At 45.1% G+C, this 22179-nt stretch overlaps 1 protein-coding gene across 1 annotated transcript in view; it reads right to left on the reverse strand.

The window, feature by feature from the left end:
• cd34 (CD34 molecule) overlaps positions 1–22179 on the reverse strand; it is a 72013-nt gene that overhangs the window by 9882 nt on the left and 39952 nt on the right. Inside the window, exon 4 of the mRNA XM_086011308.1 lies at positions 1502–1642. Within this exon, the coding sequence (XP_085867434.1) occupies positions 1502–1642 (141 nt within the window). The remainder of the gene's footprint in view (positions 1–1501; positions 1643–22179) is intronic.

A 22179-nucleotide genomic window follows, 5' to 3' on the forward strand; every position in this document is an offset into this window, starting at 1 on the left:
GACCAAATATTGATAGCTGCAAACTTTACTTTACACAGAGCGTACGGGAAAACACTCAGCAGGTCAGACAGCATCTTGGAAGGTCATCGAGCTGAAACGTTCACTCTGTTTCCACAGATGCTGCGTGACCTGCTGAGTCTTTCCAGCATTTTCGGTTTTTATTTGAAATTTCCAGCGTCCGCAGTATATTGCTTTTGTTGTACTGCAATGAAATAATGTATATAGTGGAAAATGACTGAGATGAGGGGACCGAGTGTAATCTTTCCAAGTTTGTTGACAACACCAAGCTAAGTGGGAAACCAAGTTGTGAGGAGGATGCAAAGAGGCTGCAAAGGGATTTGACAGGTTAAGTGAGTGGGCAAGAACAGGGCAGATGGAATACAATGTGGAGAAATATGAAGTTATCCACTTTGGTAGGAAAAATAGAAAAGCAGAATATTTTTTAAATGGTGAGAGACTGGGAAATGTTGGTATTCAGAAGGACCTGGGTGTCCTTGTAAACAAATCACAGAAAGTTAACATGCAGGTGCAACAAGCAGTTAGGAAAGTAAATGGTATGTTGGCCTTTATTACAAAAGGATTGGAGTATAAGAGTAAAGAAGTCTATACTTGGAGTAACACTCAAGAAGCTTGACACCATCCAAGACAAAGCAGCCCGCTTGATTGGCACCCCATCCACCACCTTAAACATTCACTCCCTCCACCACCAGCATACCGTGGCTGCAGTGTGTACCATCTACAAGATGCACTGCAGCAACTCACCAAGGCTTCTTCGGCAGTACCTCCCAAACCCGTGACCTCTACCACCTAGAAGGACAAGGGTTGCAGGCACATGGGAACACCACCACTTCCAAGTCACACACCATCCTGACTTGGAAGTGTATCGCCGATCCTTCATCGTCGCTGGGTCAAACTCCTGGAACTCCCTCCTGAACAGCACTGTGGGAGTACATTCACCACACGGACTGCAGCGGTTCAAAAAGGCGGCTCACCACCACCTTCTCAAGGGCAACTAGGGATGGGCAATAAATGCTGGCCTTGCCAGCGATGTCCACACCCCATGAATGAATACATTTTTTTTTAAATAGTAGGCGTCCAGTTAATAGATAGTCTTTTAAAGGGAACATTTATTCTGTATGTTTACATAATAGTTTGCACTGAACAAAAGATTGTTTTCTAGCTGTGTTCATATTAATATGTTTGTACACTATAAACAGAGCCACTAACATAATGTGAAGCTTTTAGTGATACTATGCTCAGCAGATGAATCTCCCCCAGCAGTGGTCACTATTCTGATAATGCTTTAGGAAATTAGGAACTTTACACAAATTGCTCTCTGCCCACATACACCACACATACCTTTCTCTGCCCGTGTACACACTCACCAACACCAAGACACCCTACTGGCATCATTCGATACATTTTACTATAATGTTTCCCATTTTGTTTTTACCACTGTTATGGAATGCCACTAAATCTTCTCTGTGCATCAGACAATTACCAGTCTCTTGCTCTGTGGGCTCCAACTCCGCTTGTTCTTGCAATAGTACGCAGCCAGAATCATTGCGGCAAGAATCAATCCACAGGTAAGTAATGAGATTAGCACCACAGGTTGGCCTGTTTTGGAAGGCTTGCTATCATCCTGGAAAGAAAGAAAAATAGTCTCAGTGTGAACAAAAAAAGTGTTTCAATATTCTATAAAGAATAGCAGTTGGATATCAAACATTTTTAAATGACTAAATGTTGATGAGGTGATATTCTGATGATGTAGTCATTAAGGCAATTTACAAAAGTTATGTAACATTAAGTGCAGCCACGTCGTGTCTGGGCCTTTAATACTGCAAATTTAGCTAAGTGCTGTCTTCATTTATCACGGTCATCAAAATAAGACACACAATCAGAGGTTAGCTGCAATTTTCAAATCTATCATCTCAGAAAGTGGAAATAAGGCACATTACATATACTAATATATGCGAGGACTGCTATTCATGGAATGAGTGGGAAAACCAAACTGAAAAAACCCCAACCGTGATTGCTTTAGAACTATTTTTCATAGTGATACAAGCTGTTAAATACTAAGATGCATTCTTTGCAACGCAATCCTTGCTTCCGACTCCAAGCATTGACTTTGAAAAATCTAAAAGGACTTGCATTGATAAAGTGCCTTTCACAGCCTCAGAACGTACCAAAGCGCTTTACAGCCAATGTCGCGTTTCCCTACGTTTAAATAGTGGCACCACTTGTGAAGTGTAGTCACTGTTTAAATGTAGGGAAACGTGGCAGCTAATTTGTGCCTCAGCAAGATCCCCCAAACAACAATGAGACACATGACCAGATAATCTGTCCTTGTGATGTTGGTTGAGGGATAAATATTAAATATTGCCCAGGAGAACACCCTTGCTCTTCTTCGAATACTGCCAGGAGACCTTTTACCCCCTCCTGAAAGGGCGTTGGTTTAACATCTTATCCAAAAGACAGGAACTCTAACAGTGCATCACTTCCTCAGAACTGCACTGAAGTGTCAGCTTGGATTACATGCTCAAATATGCTGGAGTGGGGCTTGAACCCATGACCTTCTGACTCAGAGGCGAAAATGCTACAACTGAGCCAAGGCTGACACCTAAATCAACAAATACTGCAGGTTTATTGGCAAAGGACTAACAACTTAAATGAGTAGCTCCTCAGAAACTAGATTAGCATAAGCAATGGTCATTAAGTACCCCAGAAATGCCCCGAGGTGCCTAACAATACTTTTATGGCCAAAGTGCATGTTTGCCCAGTATTTCAAACTAATACTCAGGAGAGAGGTTAGATCCCAGAAGTCTCAGCAGTTTGGCAAGTATAAAACATGGCGGGGGAGAAATTGGGTATGTAGCGCCACCTATTAGCGCCTAAAGAGGGCAGTCAGTGGCTGTAGCGCCACTGGCCGCGCCTCCCGCGAAATTCAGTGGGGGCGCTAATGGTGGCGTTAGGCTGTAGCGCTGCGCCGCCACCGATGACGTCATCGGTGTGCGCAGCGCCCCATTTGCGCCCCGATCGCGATATTTGGTAGCGAACGCCGCTGTAGCGCCGTTCGCTACCCGCACCCGGTTCACGGGGCCTTGCTGTGCCGGCAGTGGCGCAAGTTAAGGTGGAGGTGCGGGGCGGCCGCCTTTTTCAGCGGCCGCCTGCCAGCACCTCCGTCCCCGGCCTCCTGACACCACCCCCCCCGCGGCATTGCCGGCTGTTTCCCGAGAGCCCGGCACTTCTCCTCGGTGCCGGGTTCTTTTGCCGGCACTCGCGATCGGGGATCGCGCTGTTGCAGGCCCCTCCCCCTTAACAATGGGAGGAAGGCCTGCAGTACCGCAGCGTGCCGTGCCGCAGCGTGTGGCGCTGCAGCACGTTGCGCTGCGATATTCAGTTTCAGCGCCCCAAGAGGGACGCAGAGCGCCTCGAGCCTCGCCCCGTCTCCCTCTAGGAGCGCTGAAACTGAATTTCTGACGTTCGTTAATGCTCCGAACGCTGCGCAAAAATCAGCGCCCAGGCGAACTTGGCGCCACTTTGGCGCCTCAACCCAATTTCTCCCCCGGCTTCTTTCGAAATAATTAACGTAAACAACAGTTTACCTTCTTCCCCTTCACTTTCCTTTGACCCCCCTTCTCCCAATCTCACCCCCTGCCGCGTTTTCACTATCCCCTCTGACCTTCCACTCTCTGACCCCGAACGATCAGTCCTCAGCAAAGGCCTGAGCTTCATCCCCTAACGCCCCCACCTCAATGAATTTCGAGCTCGCCACGATGTTGAGCTCTTTTTCCGCCGCCTTCGTCTCCGTGCCCACTTCTCTGGCCAGGAGTCTTCCCCCCGCACGACTGACCCTTTCTCCCGCTTGCAGAATTCCCGTTCTACCTGGACCCCTCCCCCTGGCCTCTTACCCTCTCTAGATCTTTTCATCGCTAACTGCCGCCGTGACATCGGCTGTCTCCATTTCTCTGCTCCCCTCACTCACTCCAACCTACCTTCCTCTGAACTTGCAGCACTCCATTCTCTTAGATCCAACCCTGACATTGTCATTAAACCCGCTGACAAGGGTGGTGCTGTTGTTGTTTGGCGAACTGACCTCTACCTAGCGGAAGCTGAACGCCAACTCTCCGACACCTCCTCCTACCTCCACCTGGACCATGACCCCACTACCGAACATCAAACCACCGTTTCCAAGACTGTCACTGACCTCATCTCCTCTGGAGATCTTCCCCCCACGGCCACCAACCTCATAGTTCCCAAACCCCGTACAGCCTGCTTCTACCTCCTTCCCAAGATCCACGAACAGGACTGCCCTGGTAGACCCATCCTTTCAGCCTGTTCTTGCCCCACGGAACTTATCTCTTCCTATCTCGACTCTATCTTTTCTCTCCTTGTCCAGTCTCTTTCCACCTACATCTGCGACTCTTCGGACGCCCTCCGCCACTAACAGTTTCCAGTTTCCTGGCCCCAACCGCTTCCTTTTCACCATGGACGTACAATCCCTCTACACCTCCATCCCCCACCAGGATGGCCTGAGGGCGCTCCGCTTCTTCCTTGAACAGAGGCCCGACCAGTCCCCATTCACCACCACCCTCCTCCGCTTGGCTGAACTTGTTCTCACATTGAACAACTTCTCCTTTAACTCCACTCATTTCCTCCAAATCAAAGGTGTTGCTATGGGTACCCGCATGGGTCCTAGCTACGCCTGCCTTTTCGTGGGATATGTGGAACACTCTTTGTTCCAGTCCTACTCAGGTCCCCTCCCTCACCTCTGTTTCCGATACATTGATGTCTGTTTCGGTGCTGTTTCCTGCTCTCGCCCCGAACTAGACAATTTCATTCACTTTGCCTCCAATTTCCACCCTTTCCTCACCTTCACATGGTCCATCTCTGACTCTTCCCTTCCCTTCCTCGACTTCTCCGTCTCCATCTCTGGGGATAGGTTATCGACAAAATTCACTACAAGCCCACTGACTCCCACAGCTACCTGAACTACACTTCCTTCCACCCCGCCTCCTGTAAGGACTCTATTCCATTCTCCCAGTTTCTCCGTCTCTGCCGTATCTGCTCCGACGATGTCAGTTTCCACACCAGTGCTTCCGACATGTCTTCCTTTTTCCTCAACCGAGGATTCCCCTCTACCGTGGTTGACATGGCCCTCAACCGTGTCCGTTCCATCTCCCGCACTTCTGCCCTCACCCCGCCCCTCCCTCCCAGAACCACGATAGGGTTCCCCTTGTCCTCACCTTTCACCCCACCAGCCTCCACATTCAACGGATCATCCTCCGCCATTTCCGCTACCTCCAAAGTGATCCCACCACCAAACGCATCTTCCCCTCCCCTCCCCTTTCAGCATTCCGTAGGGACTGCTCCCTCCGAGACACCCTAGTCCACTCCTCTATCACCCCCAACAGCCCTTCCTCTTCGCCTGGCACCTTCCCGTGCAAGGGCAGGAGATGTAACACCTGCCCCTATACCTCCCCCCTTCCCACTGTCCAGGGCCCCAAACACCCCTTCCAGGTGAAACAGTGATTTACTTGTACTTCTTGCAATCTAGTCTTCTGTATTCGCTGCTCATGATGTGGTCTCCTCTACATTGGGGAGGCCAAACGCAGATTGGGTGACTGCTTTGCGGAACACCTCCGTTCAGTCTGTAAGGGTGACCCCGAGCTTCCAGTCGCCTGTCATTTTAATTCACCGCTCCATTCCCACTCGGACTCACCGTCCTTGGCCTCTTGCATTGTTCCACTGAAGCTCAACGTAAACTCGAGGAACAGCACCTCATCTTCCGATTAGGTACTTTGCAGCCTTCCGGACTCAATATCGAGTTCAACAATTTCAGATCATAACCTCGGCCCCTATTACATTTTTACTTATGTTTTTTTCCACCCCTTTGTTTTGGGTCTTCCCTTTCCCCCCCCCCCCTTTCCTTTTTTTTTCTCTCTCCCACATGGCAGCTCTGTCTCACCCTGCCAGTACACTTCACACCTAATCTCAGCCGTCTTTTGTCTCCACTTGTCCTATTACCATCTCGTCTGGTTTTGAATACCTCTTAATGTCTCCTTTACTTCTTTTGTTCTATCGCAGCCCTGCCTTTGATCTATTTTATTTCCTTTCCAGTTTTGAAAAAGGGTTTCGACCCGAAACGTCAACTCTAATTTCTCTCCACGGATGTTGCCTGGCCTGCTGAGTTTTTCCAGCATTTTCTGTTGTTATTTCATTTTTTTTGAAGTACTGTTCATTATTGCTTCTTCAATCAGTCTGCTAATGTCACTTTATATAGTCAGCAAGACACAGGAATAAAACAAATATTCCTCAGATACATTTTAACTGCATAGATTACTCTCGGATTCTCAGGCATTTGAAGCAGTTTTTAATCAGTTTCCACTGTCTACTAAGTTTAAATCCATGATGACAACTCTACAGAGACAACATAAACATATTTAACCAGCTCCACCATATCTATTCATGAGGCCATAACTATCTCAGAGTAAGAGATGAGACACAGGACAGTGAAGAATCCGCAATAGACTCCTAGGGCTGGATTTTCATTCAGGAGTCGGGTTGGAGGCGGGACTACAACTTTCGGGGTTGTAGTCCCGCCTCCATCGAGATGCGGCCCACCCAGCGGGCTCAGCAGGCAAATTAAGGGCCACCCGGCAACAGGTGATGTCACAGACTGAAATTTCATCTGTCAAGACCTTTTGACAGATGAAATATCAGCGTTTCACAGCTGTTTGAAGCTGTCAAACACTGACAGCCTGACTTCTAACATGAGTCCCTCTCCACAGACTCAGTTAGAAATCTCTCCTGCACAGAAAGCTGCAGGCTGTCACTTTTGACAGTTCGCAGCCATTCTGCTTTCTGTGCTGGTGAGATGAGCGACTCCCCGAACCTAAAGGAAGGAAGGCTGAAAAGGTAAGTACAGGTAATTTACACTTCTTTAATCACTTTAGACACACCAAACACACTTACCTTTGCACTCATGCACACATCACTCACCTGAACACCGACATCTCAACCCCTCCAAGCCCTCCAACCCGATGGCCAGACTCCTCCAACTTGGCATGGTTTGGAGCCATCGGGAATCCCACAGTTCAAGCTTAAAAATAGGGATTAGGCTAAAAACTGCCTGTTAACTACCTGTTAACAGGCAGTTAATTGGCACTAACCCCCTTCCCATCTTGGGGAGACGGGTCCCAGTGCAGGGTGGGTACCTGCCTCCTTTGAAACTGGCATGGAGGCGGGTTGGGGGCGGGATGGGGTCGGGACCCCCGATTTTGGGATTTTAACTCCTCGCACACCTCCAACCCCGACTCCACGACACACTGAAAATCGAGCCCCTTGCTATCCAAATCAGGAGAATTTACACAGGTCTGTCAAGTCTCAAGAGGACTAAACACTTCTTCCATGGAGCCCTCTCTTGGGTATGATGAACTGGTGGGAAAAATCTGTCACACTGGACCTTTCAGAAATGTATGTTCTCCTTAGAGCAGAGAAGGTTAAGAGGAGGTTTGATCGAGGTGTTCAAAATCATGAAGGGTTTTGATAGAGTAAATAAAGAGAAACTGTTTCCAGTGGCAGAAGCGCCGGTAACCAGAGGACACAGATTTAAGGTGATTGGCAAAAGAACCAGAGGCGAGATGAGGAGATGTGCGGGTTAGGTTGATTGGCCATGATAAAAAATTGGCCCTTAGTGTTAGGGGGGATTAAATACGTGGGGTTACGGGGTTACGGGGATAGGGCTTGGGTGGGATGGCTGTCGGTGTAGGGACCGGGTGCTAGGGTTTGGATGATCAGCCATGATCTTGTTGAATGGCGGAGCAGGCTCGAAGGGCCGAATGGCCTACTCCTGCTCCTATCTTCTATGTTTCTATGTTTCTATAAGGTGCCTTGTAATGCATAACATGCAAACTTCAAAATTACAGGATATGGTCTATCACATAAAAGGGTTTGGCAGAATGATGCGACTTAGTAGAATATCACAAACAGTTTATCATTTTTCTAATGAGACAGAGATTACAAAAACTTTAGAATGTTTCTCTTTTGCTTTAACTAACAAAATCATGTATAAATAGAATTATTTAAAATGTCAATTGTTTTTTTAATTATAAAAATGTAACCTTTTCCTCTCCCCTCGAGGAGACACTGATGGTTGCTAGGATACAGTTCAATGGGCGTTAAGGTCATTCATACAACCAGCCATCCATTCGAACATAGAAAGTGTATCCCAGCAGTTAAGTCAAACATGGGGGAAAGGTGAATCATAAATGTCCTTGCATGATGTCCAGTCTTGCACACTTTCCATGAGGGGTCACTACCCTAACAATGTGCTTTGACACATCCCTTCCCATCCTCTATGTCAGAACAGGATTTTTTTTTGCACAAACGTGATTTAAAAAAAAAAATTCTACATCAATAACAAGAATAACACCAACAACTTCTATTTATATAGCACCTTTAATGGAATAAAATGTCCCAAGGCACTTTACAAGAGTATTATAAGACAAAAATTTTGACACCGAGCCATATAAGAAGAAATTAGGGCAGATGACCAAAAGCTTGGTCAAAGAGGTAGGTTTTAAGCAGCGTCTTAAAGGAGGAAAGAGAGGTAGCGAGGCAGAGAGGTTTAGGCAGGGAATTAGAGCTTAGGGCCTAGGCGACAGAAGGCACGGCCACCAATGGTTGAGCGATTATAATCAGGGATGTTCAAGAGAGCAGAATTAGAGGAGCGCAGATATCTCGGCGGGGGGGGGTTGTGGGGCTGAAGGAGATTACAAACATAGGAAGGGGCGAGGCCATGGAGGGATTTGAAAACAAGGATAGGAATTTTGAAATCGAGGCGCTGCTTAACCAAGAGTCAATGTAGGTCAGCAAGCACAGGGGTGATGGGTGAACGGGACTTGGTGCGAGTTAGGACACGGGCAGCCGAGTTTTGGATGACCTCATGTTTACATAGGATAGAACGTGGGAGGCCAGCCAGGAGTGCATTGGAATAGTCAAGTCTAGAGGTAACAAAGGCATGGGTGAGGGTTTCAGCAGCGGGTGAGCTGAGGCAAGGGTGGAGACAGGCAATGCTACAGAGGTGGAAATAGGCGGTCTTAGTTATGCTGCGGATATGTGGTCGGAAGCTCATTTCAGGGTCAAATATGACACCAAGGTTGTGAACAGTGTGATTCAGCCTCAGACAGATGTTAGGGAGAGGGATGGAGTCAGTGGCTAGAGAACAGAGTTAGTGGCAGGGACCAAAAGCAATGGCTTCAGTCTTCCCAATATTTAATTGGATATTCAATCATCTTTATGGTCTCTTTGACTGAGATTGTCAATTTAATTTTGATTTCTGCTTAAGTTTACAGTTCTGTGCCGATCTGCTGCAGTCTGGTTAGTCCTGGCAAATTTTTGATGATATTTTAAAATGACACAATGTACGACGTTTCATAATTATATTTGAATGCCTTACTGTGGCATTCTCAAGCTAATTGTCCTATCACTATTAAATTTAATTTACACACCGTGTTTCAAAGTTAGCTAGCCTGAGATGAGTCATCAAACCTGTCAAGTCAATAGACAATGCAATTCAGCGCTCCGCTACAGAGGCACTTTGGAATATTTTATATTAGATATCAGTGTAGAATTAGTAAAGACAAAATATCAATATGGGATTACTCACAAGAATGTCTAGTTGAAGCAGATTATTTATTTTACAGTAATTGCAATGGATATAGAATTAATTTTTTGCATTTGCCAAAATCAAAAAATGACAAATTACTCCAGTTATGTAACATTTAATGGTTGGCTGCACTCCAGAGTTCGAGAATTAATTAAACAATGAGCTTAATGTTCTATCAGGATTCACATGTTTTTGGAGTATCTCAGCAGCAACCAGCAATTCCAGCTGTTTCTTCACTAATGGAAAGGACTATGACATCTAAATTATATCTGTGGTAGCTTTCCACAGTCATGAAAGAAAGAATAGGGATGAGCACTGCTCCATGAAGCTTTCCTCTATATCCTACCTGCCAGGTGCACTCTTGAAAACCAAATTGAGAGCCTCTTGGCAATGGTAAGGAGCATGGATGAGTCTGCTTCCAACATTGCACAAGGGTCTGCGCACACCATGGAGCCCATCATTTCCAGTCTGCAAAGGATGGTAGACTCCCAGAGAGACCATGGCGAACTAGACCTGATGCTGTGTGTGATGGGTGATCTGGCAGCTTCCATTGCAGCACAGGCGGAAGCAATGCAACATCTTAGTGTTCTACCAATCTGTATATTTAAAGATATATAAAATGTGTTGTCAATTGTCTTCTCTCTGATATAGTTGACTTCTTGTTGAGGAACAGTTCTGTGGGCACTGCTCACCACTGGTACCTTGGCCAAATAGCCATTATTCACGTTCAAGTCATGACTGTGAATGTAGGAAAGCTATTCTTCCATATAGGCATGACAATTGAGCCCTCTGCCCTCACCCAATACAATAGGCATCCTTCCAGGATTTGGTAGACAATGATAAGAAAAGGGGAGCCCTGGCTCATTGTCCCTTTTTAACCAAGACTCTTGAAGGCAATCGTATCACCCCTTCCATCACTCCGACTGAGATCATCTATTGCACTGAAACTAAGGTCTCTAATGTGGGACCTTTCTGGTTTTAACTAAAAATTAACTATATACAAAGGCTTCTTTATGCAACTGCAGCGCATTACATGCAGGGGATTCATTTATTTATGTAACTGCAGTTTGTGAGGGTAATTTTTTTTTATATATACCTGCAGTGGGTGAGGAAAATATGAGTTACAAATGCAATCTCACGATGGGGAACTTCACTTCCCAAAAACGCATACTGGGAAAATCTGGCCATGGTTCCCTATGATTTTCCATCCATTCATTTTAATGGACAGAAAATCATAGGGTGCATGCCCCAAATACCCAATATGTACTTCTAGCAGCAATGCTCTACAGCAGGACCGATCGTTCATAAAATCGGGTCTCATCTAGATTCTAAAAAATTGTTTGTGTTCCCAGTGCTGTAGGAGATCCACTGTCTATATATCTATCCGTATTTATATCAATACCAGCAGAGCTTCTGTGGTGTGGCTCATGGTCAATCAGAATGTTTTATATTATGTAATGAACAGCGTATTATTCTGGTGTGGTGTCACAAACTCAGTTATTGTAAAGTAAACAGAGGCAATCAGAATTTAGTTGTTGGATTTATTTTGCAAATTTTGCAGAGTGAAAAGATCTTGCACGGTTCAGGCAGCAGGTCAGAAATTTTGAAGTTTATTTGGCACCTGTAGCTTTGGGGGCGATTTTAACCCTACTCGCTCAGCAGAAACCTGGCGGATGGGCAGTTAAAATTGCCCTGGTTCTTACCTGTCCGAAAAGCCCCCCATCATTGCAACACCTGCAATTTTAACCTGTTTTCCTGACCAGGCAGCAAGGACACGTGCCCGGAGCCAACAGGCTCGTTCTTTGCATATGCATGTTGCGGCCCGATGACATCATTGAGACCCGACTGTAATTTTAACTCAGGCCTGAGCAGGGAATCCACCTGGAGTTAAAATCAGGGCCAAAAGTGTGCCAGCTGGAGTGGGATGTCTGGGTGTGCTGGATGTAATATTTTTAATATGTTTCTACCAGATTTCTCGTGGTGTTGCTCAATGGATGGGGGGAGGGTTGCAGGATCTGATAGGACTGGAAGCAGGTGGTCTCAGGGGATGGGACCAATAGGAGGAGTCGTGGAGTATAGAAGAAGTGGGAGAGTCCTGGCACCAGGAAGGGAGTACAAAGATATGGTTGAAACAGCTGGGGGGGAAAATTTGGTTGCTTTGCGCCTCCCGTTAGCACACTAAGAGGGCGCTAACAGGGCGCAAATCAACTAGCGCCTGGGCGCGGCACCGCCAATGCCTCCCGCGAAATTCAGCGGGAGGTTAGCGGTGGCGGTAACCGGTAGCACCCAGCGGCGCTGCACCACCGGCGATGATGTAATCGCCATGTGCAGCGCCCCGGCCACGATCTTTGGGAGCGCCCCCTGATTTACCGCTGGACGCTATGTCCGACGGGGTCAAGGGGGCCTACCTGCGGCCGGGGAGGCGCTATTTAAAGGCGAGGTGTGGGGCGGCCATTTTTGTTGCTGGCCGCCTGCCAGCACCTGCCTCCATTCCCATCCCCGGCCTCCTTTACTGCCCCTCCGCAGAGTGCCGGCTGCGTTCCATGAGCTGGGCCCCGGGTCGCGCTGCATAAGGCCCCTCCCCTTTAAGGGGAGGAAGGCCTGCAATACCGCGGCACGTAGTGCCACGATATTCCCTCGCAGCGCCCCAAGAGGGAGGCAAGGCACTTCTGGTAGCGTCCCAAAGGGGGCGCTACTCAATTTTTAGCCCGAGTAGTCTAAATTCTAAAATAAAAACAGAAATTGCTGGAGAAACTCAGCAGGTCAGGCAGCATCTGTGAAGAGAGAAACAGAGTTAACGTTTCAGGTCGATGACCTTTCGTCAGAGCTGGATAAAAGCAAGAAATGGAACAGATTTTTAAGCAAGTGTAGTGGCTGGGAAATGGGGGAGGGGATGAAAGAACAAAAGGGAAGGCCTGTGATAGGATAGATGGCAGGACAGATTAAGAGACATTGAGGGACATTAAGAGGTATTCAAGGCAAAAGGAGATGGTAATGGGACAGGTTCAGAAACAAAGGATGGCTCTAGATGAAGTGTAAATTGCGCTGGCAGAATGGAAGACAGCTGAATTACCCATTACCATCACTGCTTCTAATAATAGAGCCTCTGGACTTTAGTGCTGTTAGTCTTTAGTCTTTTTCCATCACATTCCAGGATTCCAGGGGCAGGGTTTTTAAATAACAAGACATGCACTGTGAAAGGCTGGTCTTCCTGACAATCGTTAAAAATAAAAGGTACAGCATGTTATGTACCACCCACTTCTCAACATGTGGTGTTGCTCATTCGACCCAGAAGAAACATAAGAACATAATAAGAACATAAGAAATAGGAGCAGGAGTAGGTCATACGGCCCCTCGGGCCTGCTCCGCCATTCAATAGGATCATGGCTGATCTGAATCTAGACTCACGTCTGTAATGATCAATAACATGTCATTCTATAGTGGACACTAGGTGGAGCTGAGCTGTGTAGAGCTGTATATAAGACTACACTACCCAGCTGTATGTATATTAAGACTACATTACCCATGAGGCACTAGGCTACCCACAAGGCAGCAGTCAAGATGGATGCCTCTACAGATACTGTACCTAGTCCACATGTGCTCAATAAAAGTGTCTAGCAAAAGCTAGCTGTGTTCATAATAAGAATGTCTATTTATTAATGAACATAAGATGGTACCAGGATGGTGAAGATCTGCTGAAAATTGTGAAAAGCGACATGGAGAATTTGAAGCCACCAGAGCGTTTGAAACTCACAGGAAATATCGACTACAATTGGCAGACTTTTAAACAACAATTCGAACTCTACATTGCAGCCATCAGATTCGGTACGAAGCCAGGCGCAAGGAAGATAGCATTGCTGCTTACGGTTGCAGGCCCACAGGCGATAGAGGTATTTAATACATTTGTATTTAATCCAGAGGAGAACAGAGAAAAATAAGAAGATGTGCTAAAAAAATTTGATGCACATTGCTCTCCCAAAAAGAACGAGACCTATGAAAGATACATCTTCTGTTCTCGGACACAGCAGCAAAATGAGACTTTTGATAGCTTTATAACTGATCTGAAACTGAAAGCACAGACATGTAATTTCTCTGAGCAGAAAGCATCCATGATTCGTGACCAGATTGTGTTTGGTATTCATGATAAAAAAGTCAGGGAACGTCTGTTGAGAGAAACCGAACTAAATTTGGAAAATGTGGTGAAAATATGCCAAGCCAGCGAGCTAGCTCGAAAGCACGCGAAGACTTTCAGTGAAATCAATAATGATGCGATTGTAATGAGTGATAACGCTGCTGTCGGTGCTGTGTCCTACAAGGGGAAGAAACGTGGGCAGAACAGAAATGAAACGCAATCGGAGGATGAAATTTTTAATTGTAAACGCTGTGGTTACAAACACCAGTTAAGACAATGCCCAGCGTTTGGAAAAATGTGCACAAAGTGTAATGGAAAGAATCACTTTGCCAAACAATGCTTTTCAAAAGTACAAACTAAGAAAGGGCAACGAGTTAATGTAATTGAGGACACTGATTTAAGTGAGACATTTTTTGTAGGAATGGTGTCATGTGACAATATCAAAAAGGATACAGAAAATGTGCAGCCCTCAGAAATGGACAATGCTGAACATAAAGTTAATGCAGTAAAAGAGGACAAATGGATGATCCCACTGCAGGTAAATGGAGCATTACTTACCTTGAAACTAGACACTGGGGCAAAAGCAAACTTCATCAGTATGAGTGACATTAACAATATGAAAGAAAAGCCCAAAATACAGAAAAAGTCAGTACTACTGAAGGACTATAATGGACAGAAAATAGATAGCTTAGGTGTATGCAGACTTAAAGTGACAGTCAAAGACAAAGTGCATCATCTCATGTTTTCTGTTGTGGCTGAAAGGCTTGATTCACTACTGGGTGACAAAGCTTGTGAGGACTTAGAACTAGTCAAGAGAGTCTACCGTATAAACTGTGCCATAAGCAGACCAGATGACTCGGTGGATTCTGTAGTGAATAATTTCCAGGATGTGTTCAAAGGATTTGGAGTTCTACCATTCACTTACAAGGTCCAGCTAAAGGAGGGTGCTCAGCCAGTGGTACATGCTCCACGAAGAGTTCCAGCACCCCTGCGTGACCGGCTCAAGAATGAACTGGACAGAATGACCACACTAGGAGTCATCAGGAAAGTCGAAGAGCCAACAGACTGGGTTAACTCCATGGTATGTGTAAAGAAAAAGAACAATGATCTAAGAATATGCATGGATCCAAAGGACTTAAATGCAAACATAAAACGTGAACACTACCAGATTCCCAAGCGAGAAGAAATCACCAGTGAAATGTCAGGTGCCAGATACTTTACAAAGCTCGATGCCTCACAAGGATTTTGGCAACTAAAACTGGATGAAGAGAGCACCAAATACTGTACCTTCAACACACCATTTGGCAGGTATTGTTTCCTCAGAATGCCTTTCGGGATAATATCTGCATCTGAAATCTTTCATAGAGCGATGGAACACATAATTGAAGGTCTGGAAGGAGTTCGGGTCTATGTTGATGACATCATCATCTGGGGCTCCACACTGAAAGAACACAATGAGAGACTGACTAAAGTGCTACAGAGCATACGCCGGAATGGACTGAAGCTCAACAAAGCCAAGTGTCAGTTTGGCGTCCAGGAAGTCACTTTCCTAGGAGATAATCTATCTGGTAAAGGAATAGAGCCAGATATGGAAAAAGTAAACGCCATACTCAAAATGCCCCGACCCACTGACAAAAAAGGAGTGTTACGCATCATGGGGATGATAAACTTCATTGGAAAGTTCATTCCTAACTTGTCAGCCAAGACAGCCTGTCTGCGAGACCTGCTACATAAAACAAATGAGTTTGCATGGACAGAAAGACATGAACAAGAGTGGATAAACCTCAAAACAGTGCTGACAACCACACCTGTACTCACCTTCTTTGACCCAACAAAAACAATCAAAGTGTCAACGGATGCATCAAAAGATGGCCTAGGTGCAGTCTTGCTACAAGCAGAGGGTGAAGATTGGAAGCCTGTTGCCTATGCCTCCAGGTCTATGACTGATACTGAGTGTCGATACGCCCAGATTGAAAAGGAATGTCTAGGCTTGGTAGTTGGACTAGAAAAGTTTCATGGCTACATATATGGACTTCCCACCTTCACAGTTGAGACAGACCACAGCCCTCTGGTTGCCATCATAAAAAAAAAACTGAATGAGATGTCTCCAAGGATTCAACGACTCATGATGAAGCTGCAAAGATATGACTTTGAACTGATCTACACACCAGGCAAATACATAGTGTTAGCAGATGCACTATCCCGAGCACCCACAATGAGTCATGTGAGCTCTACTGAAGAAGACGTGGATGTTCATGTGAGTATGGTCACTGCTGCACTGCCCGTGTCAGACACAAAATCAAAGCAAATAGCAGAAGAAACTGTAAAAGATACAGTATTACAAACAGTAATAGAGAACATTCATCATGGTTGGCCAAAAGGTTCCTGTCCAAAATATTTTCACATAAGGTCATAATTGAGTGTCGCAAGTGGACTATTACTAAAACAGAACAGAATAGTCATTCCACAGGCTCTACGTCAAGACATGCTCAAAAGGATTCATGAGGGACACCTCGGAATTGAAAAATGCAAAAGGAGAGCAAGAGACACTGTTTATTGGCCTGGCATAAATAAGGACATTGAGAACATGATAGGCAAATGTGAGACATGTCAGAAACACCAAAACAAACAAGCAAAGGAACCAATGATAGTAGCTGACATACCAACAGCACCATGGCAAAAGGTTGGTATGGACCTTTTTCATTTAAATGGTAAAGACTATCTAATAGTGATTGACTACTATTCTAACTATCCTGAGATGGCGCTGCTCTCAAGCACCAAAGCAAGCAGTGTCATAATGCATGTTAAATCCATCTTCGCCAGACATGGAATTACCAGGATTGCCATTAGCGACAATGGTCCGTGCTTCAACTGTAAGGAGTGGCAACAGTTTCCAGCACATTATGACTTTCAGCACATCACATCCAGTCCTTTGTATGCTCAGTCAAATGGTAAGGCAGAGAAAGGTGTTCAAGTTCTCAAGCAGCTACTGAAGAAAGTGACAGAAAGCAAGTCTGATCCTTATCTCGCCCTGCTGAGCTACCGAGCCTCACCTTTAGACTGTGGTTCTTCACCTGCTGTACTAATGGGTCGCAAGTTGCGCACCACGCTACCCTGCTGTGCAAAAGAACAGCAAAGTGAGGAACTGAGACAGAGACTTCAACTGTTAAAGCTGAAACAGAAATCATATTTTGACAAGTCATCCAAAACTCTAAAACCATTGACAAGGGATGATGTTGTCAGGATTGAGGATCCAGATGCATGGAACAGGAAAGCTACAGTTCTTGAGGAAGTAGGACCAAGGTCATACACTGTTAGAACTGAGGAAGGACAGATTCTCAGGAGGAACCGCCATTCCCTCCTAAAAACACAAGAGACTATTCAAGAACAGATTGATGACAATGCCGCAACTGCATCTTGTCATTCACCGCCAGAACAATCTCATGAAGACACATCAGACTTACCCGTGTTGAGAAGATCCACACGTGAAGTAAAAAAGCCTGATAGACTTAATGTTTGAGTACAATGTAAAGCTTTGAAAATGTGTTGACTGTTTTGAAAATGTTTATGTTTATAGAGCACTAACAAAAGTGTTACTGATATTATCTTTATTGTTTTCTTGAAAGTTGATTGATATTGATTTTGTTAAACCTCAAAGAAAGGGGGATGTAATGATCAATAACATGTCATTCTATAGTGGACTCTAGGTGGAGCCGTAGAGCTGTGTAGAGCTGTATATAAGACTACACTACCCAGCTGTATGTATATTAAGACTACATTACCCATGAGGCACTAGGCTACCCACAAGGCAGCAGTCAAGATGGATGCCTCTACAGATACTGTACCTAGTCCACATGTGCTCAATAAAAGTGTCTAGCAAAAGCTAGCTGTGTTCATAATAAGAATGTCTATTTATTAATGAACATAAGAATGTCCACTTCCCTGCCCTCTCCCCATAACCCCTAATTCCCTTATCTGCTAGGGAGCTTTAAGTGCATTCTGGGAGCTTTGTCCCAGCTTTGCATAGATCAACCTTGGTGACTTCTGGGAGCTGTAGGCTGAGCCGCTTCATTCAGGGAGACTCCAAGAACTCAGGTGTCTGAGAAAGTCAAGCCGCAAGAGACCAATGACATTGAAGAACAAAAAAATGTACTGGTAAGTATAATGATTTTGTTGTAAATTGTGCCATTTTTAAATGTGTTTTCGATGTTAGAAACTTTATTTTTAAAGCCGTGTTTTCAGGTTACTGACAAAACAAGATGGAAGCCAAAAGTATTTTGCGTGATTGCTTTCTTCTCAGTTGTTTTATTGGTAGCTGTTTTCTGAATGCTAATTCTTCATTGTCACTTCTTGATAGATAGTTTTTGTTCCTACTTGCTCATTGGTAAGTTTTCTACCTGTTCGTTTGTGATTTGCATGAGTTTTGAATAATCATTAATTTTTACCTGGTTATTAAAAGTTGTCAGGAATCAGGCAGTCAGCGCAACTGCCAAGAGAAAATTCTTGGTACTGAGGATTAATGCACATGAGAAATCGATTTCATTTTTAAACAAAAACGTTCAAGTATCTATGGGAAAACTACATGGAATAATAACCAGTCATACCTTAAACTGCTCATGGAAAATGAACTCTTTCAGGGGAAATAATGAGAAGCCCAGCAACCAGGATATGATCTGAATATCTTAACCCACATAAATATTTTTACACAGTGGAAACAATTGTCACCCTGAGTATTTCCTTTACAGATATACAGTATTTGAAGCCTGCCAAACTTCAGGCTAGTTTGCCAAGAAGTTTTATGCTTGGGTCAGGATTAATTATCTTTGGATGATTATTACTGCAGAACAATGCTCAATTCACAATAGTCGCACCTCAGCTTATTTAACTGTTCCTTCTGTAATTCAGTCTGAATTAATACTCAGACTGCCTCCCCATAACAAGAACAAATAAAAATGATCTTTTGCAGTTGGGATTAAAGACTACAATTCTTAAATTTAGTGTTGCATTCACACAGAAGCATTTAGAATATAATATATATATTCAGCAGAAGTCAGCTCGATGTGTTCTCTTCAAGTGCAGACAAACATTGCTCTCCAAACATTTGCGTTAATTTTTCCCATAGAAAATATGTCATTCACATTAGAAGTGATAATATTTTAATGAAAGCTCGTAATCACTTCCATCCACTGGCAACATACACTGACTAGACTGAAGAACAATGGGAAATCTAGGGCGATACGGAGCACGAACTGGAGAGCTGCTAATCAATTACAAGAGAAAAACATGATCATGTTTGATGCTTAAAAGGTGACCCTCAAAATACAGACTTAATTTCACTGATAACCATCCCGCAATAATTGTAATACTAGCAGATTTCCCCTGGCAGTGCTCATGATGAGTTGGAGAGAGGGAACATACCATATATTATTAGGGCCACTGGTTTACAGTGATTGTAATAATACATGTAATTTGACCTCTTCAGAGTATTGTAAGAATGTCAGTGATACTTTCAGGCTCAAGCTACATAGTTATGTGTGCATTTACATACAAACTGTTGGCCATGATTACTATTAGCTAATTTTATCTTATACCTTTTTTTAAAGCCATAGAATGCAGAGGGAGGTTGTAGGGAAGATCTTTTAAGTTGAAAATAGGTAGTAGATAGGAATTATGTGTATCAATGCGGGGGAGTTGGGGTAGCCATGTGGATTGGTAGCATTGAGAGGGTGATACTGGGGTTTGGGAGCAATGTGGGCATGGGTCATGGATGTGGGGGAACTGGGAAGAGGGTTATGGGCTGTGGGCACATTAGGATGGGCAGTGTTACTGTTTGGCAGTACTGGAAAGGGGATATGAGGATCCGGTAAGAGTGGAGAGGGGTGTTAGGGTATGGCCACACAGGGGCATGTCCTGGAATGTGGGAAGAGTAGGAGAGGTGTCCTGCCATTAGGAAACACTGGAAGGAGGGTATCAGCTCTGGTAGAAGTAGGAACGGCATGCTAGGAATTGGAAGCACGGGAGTGGGGGCGGAGAAAGAGCCCTGGGATGTGCTGAAGCTGGGTTTCCGAGAGCGTAGGCCCACTGGGAGAGGATGCAGAGGGTGGCAATTGGGTTGGGTAGAGTTCAGGTGTGGCGGGGCTGGGATGGCTGTGGCGAATTGCGGCAGCATTCAGAGGGTTTGCTTAGTGTGTGAATACGAGGAGTGGGATGGGGGTTAGCATCAGTAGGAAGGGGATTATGGAGTGCCACTGGCAAAAGCATGGCGATTGTGTTCTCTGAGGGCGGGTAAGGAATGAGGTATGGTGGTCGCCTGAGAGTGGGAAGAAACAGCATGGGAGCGTGGGGAGAGGGAAAAAATGGTAGCTCAGTGTTGGGGGGGAGTCAGAGACCATAGGAGGGAACGGTGAGCAGAGAAGGAAAATACAGGTGCTCTGTGAGGGCAAAGATGCAGAAGGTGGAGTGGGATGAAGAAGAATAAATTCCCTTCACTTCCCAGAAGTATGGAAAAGGGTTTCTCCAGCAGTGACCTACGGAATCTGGTAGTATTGTTTAAAATACACATTGCTAAGTATGTATTTTAAATATTAGATATTTATGAAGCAGTGAAATAGCAATTATTTAAAATACATATTTGCAGCAGTGGGAGGGGGAGGGGGACAACTGCAGCCATGAGAGAAGGCAAAAGTGAGGGGCAGGTAGCATTGGTCCACAGGCCCGATTGTAGCAGCTCTAAGACGGGGGGGGGGGGCGGGGGGGGACACTGTGGACAACAGCGCCACCTAACTTGGAGAGGGAACTGGGAGGTCACGAAGGCAATACAACCGACCTTGGAGATTAAGCTTGGAGGACTCAATCCTGAGGTTAGCTAAGTTTAACCGTGAACAAAAAGTACGACACCGAGGCAGGACAGACATGCATGAAAGAAATAGCACAATGAAAACATCCTGACAGGGAAGTGCTACGGGAAATAAATATTACACTTACAGGAATGAGGCCCGATACACAAAACTTTTAATGAATTATACACATTGACAGTCATTTTTAACGTCTTAATATTCCAGAAAATGATGCAGGAAGGATCAGTGTTTTCCAAGGTTGTACACACTGCCCTGATTGTGGGTTTCTGCTGGGTCATGTAGAACGTTTGGTGATTTAAAATCTCACAGAATCAGTATTTTCAGGTTATTTTGGATGGTGAATTACAATCAAATCGACTCTGTGCCATGCATAACGCCGCAATGTTTGTTGCGCACAGTGGCTGTCCTGTAGTACCACCAGACTGCTAAACATTGTGCTACGTTCTAAATTGGCAGCACACCAACTTGGACACAAATTCCCTCTGCCAAGCTTAAAACAAGAACCAAAGAAAAATTCAGTATCTTTCAACAGAATCCTACAGTCCTGAATGAGGTACGATTTATATTGCAAAGCTCTGAATGATCTACACAACTCGCTCACGACTACATTGCTTATGGTCTACATTATCATGATTTACAATAAGGTAATATAAATTATGTGTCTCAGTCATATTCTCCTGAGTTAAATTTTATTTTAAATTCCCGCTGAGCAACATTACCCACTACATTCTAAGTGAAGACCTGATGCAGGAATCCATGTTTGTGTCCCGTTTCTGGTGGTGTGGTGGTGCTTGTAACCTATTCGTGCCGAGGTCATGGTCAACATGCACCGATGTTGTTCAGTGGTCCACTCAAGGGATGTATAGATGCCCTTGGCAGTTTAGAGAGGGTCCCATACCAGTCTGCGAAAGCAGTCCATAAATACCCGAAGCTGAACCCTCCAGAAATCAAAAAGTACATCCCCTCCCCGCCCAGTCACCCACGTTCTCAATCTTGAAGCTGGCATCATCCTGCAGATATTGTGTTAATGTTACAGAACCAGTTCTACATATCCAGGAAAAAATGGTGCTAGCGGGCAACAGGGCTGGCCAGTTATGTTTTCCACCAGGAGCACTATGTATCTGTCAACCACTTGTTGAGGTGGAGCACAAACATCTAGGCTGACATTCCAGTGCAGTTTGAGGTGCCGTCTTTCAGATGAGACGTTAAACCGAGGCCCCGCCTGCTCCTTCAGGTGGACGTAAAAGATCCCATGGCACTATTTCGAAGAAGAGCCGGGGAGTTATCCCCGGTGTCCTGGCCAATATTTATCCCTCATCACTAAAACAGAATATCTGGCCATTATCACATTGCTGTTTGTGGCGCTTGCTGTGCACAAATTGGCTGCCAGGTTTCCTACACTCCAGCAGTGACCACACTTCAAAAAGTACTTCATTGCCTGTGAAGCGCTTTGGGACATCCTGAGCTCGTGAAAGGCGCTATACAAATGCAAGTCTTTCTTTTTTTCTTTCTCTGTGCTG

Source organism: Somniosus microcephalus, chromosome 18 (genome assembly GCF_052327205.1).
Source record: "Somniosus microcephalus isolate GS21.2 chromosome 18, FLI_Smic_1.0, whole genome shotgun sequence".
Taxonomy (NCBI): Eukaryota; Metazoa; Chordata; class Chondrichthyes; order Squaliformes; family Somniosidae; genus Somniosus; species Somniosus microcephalus.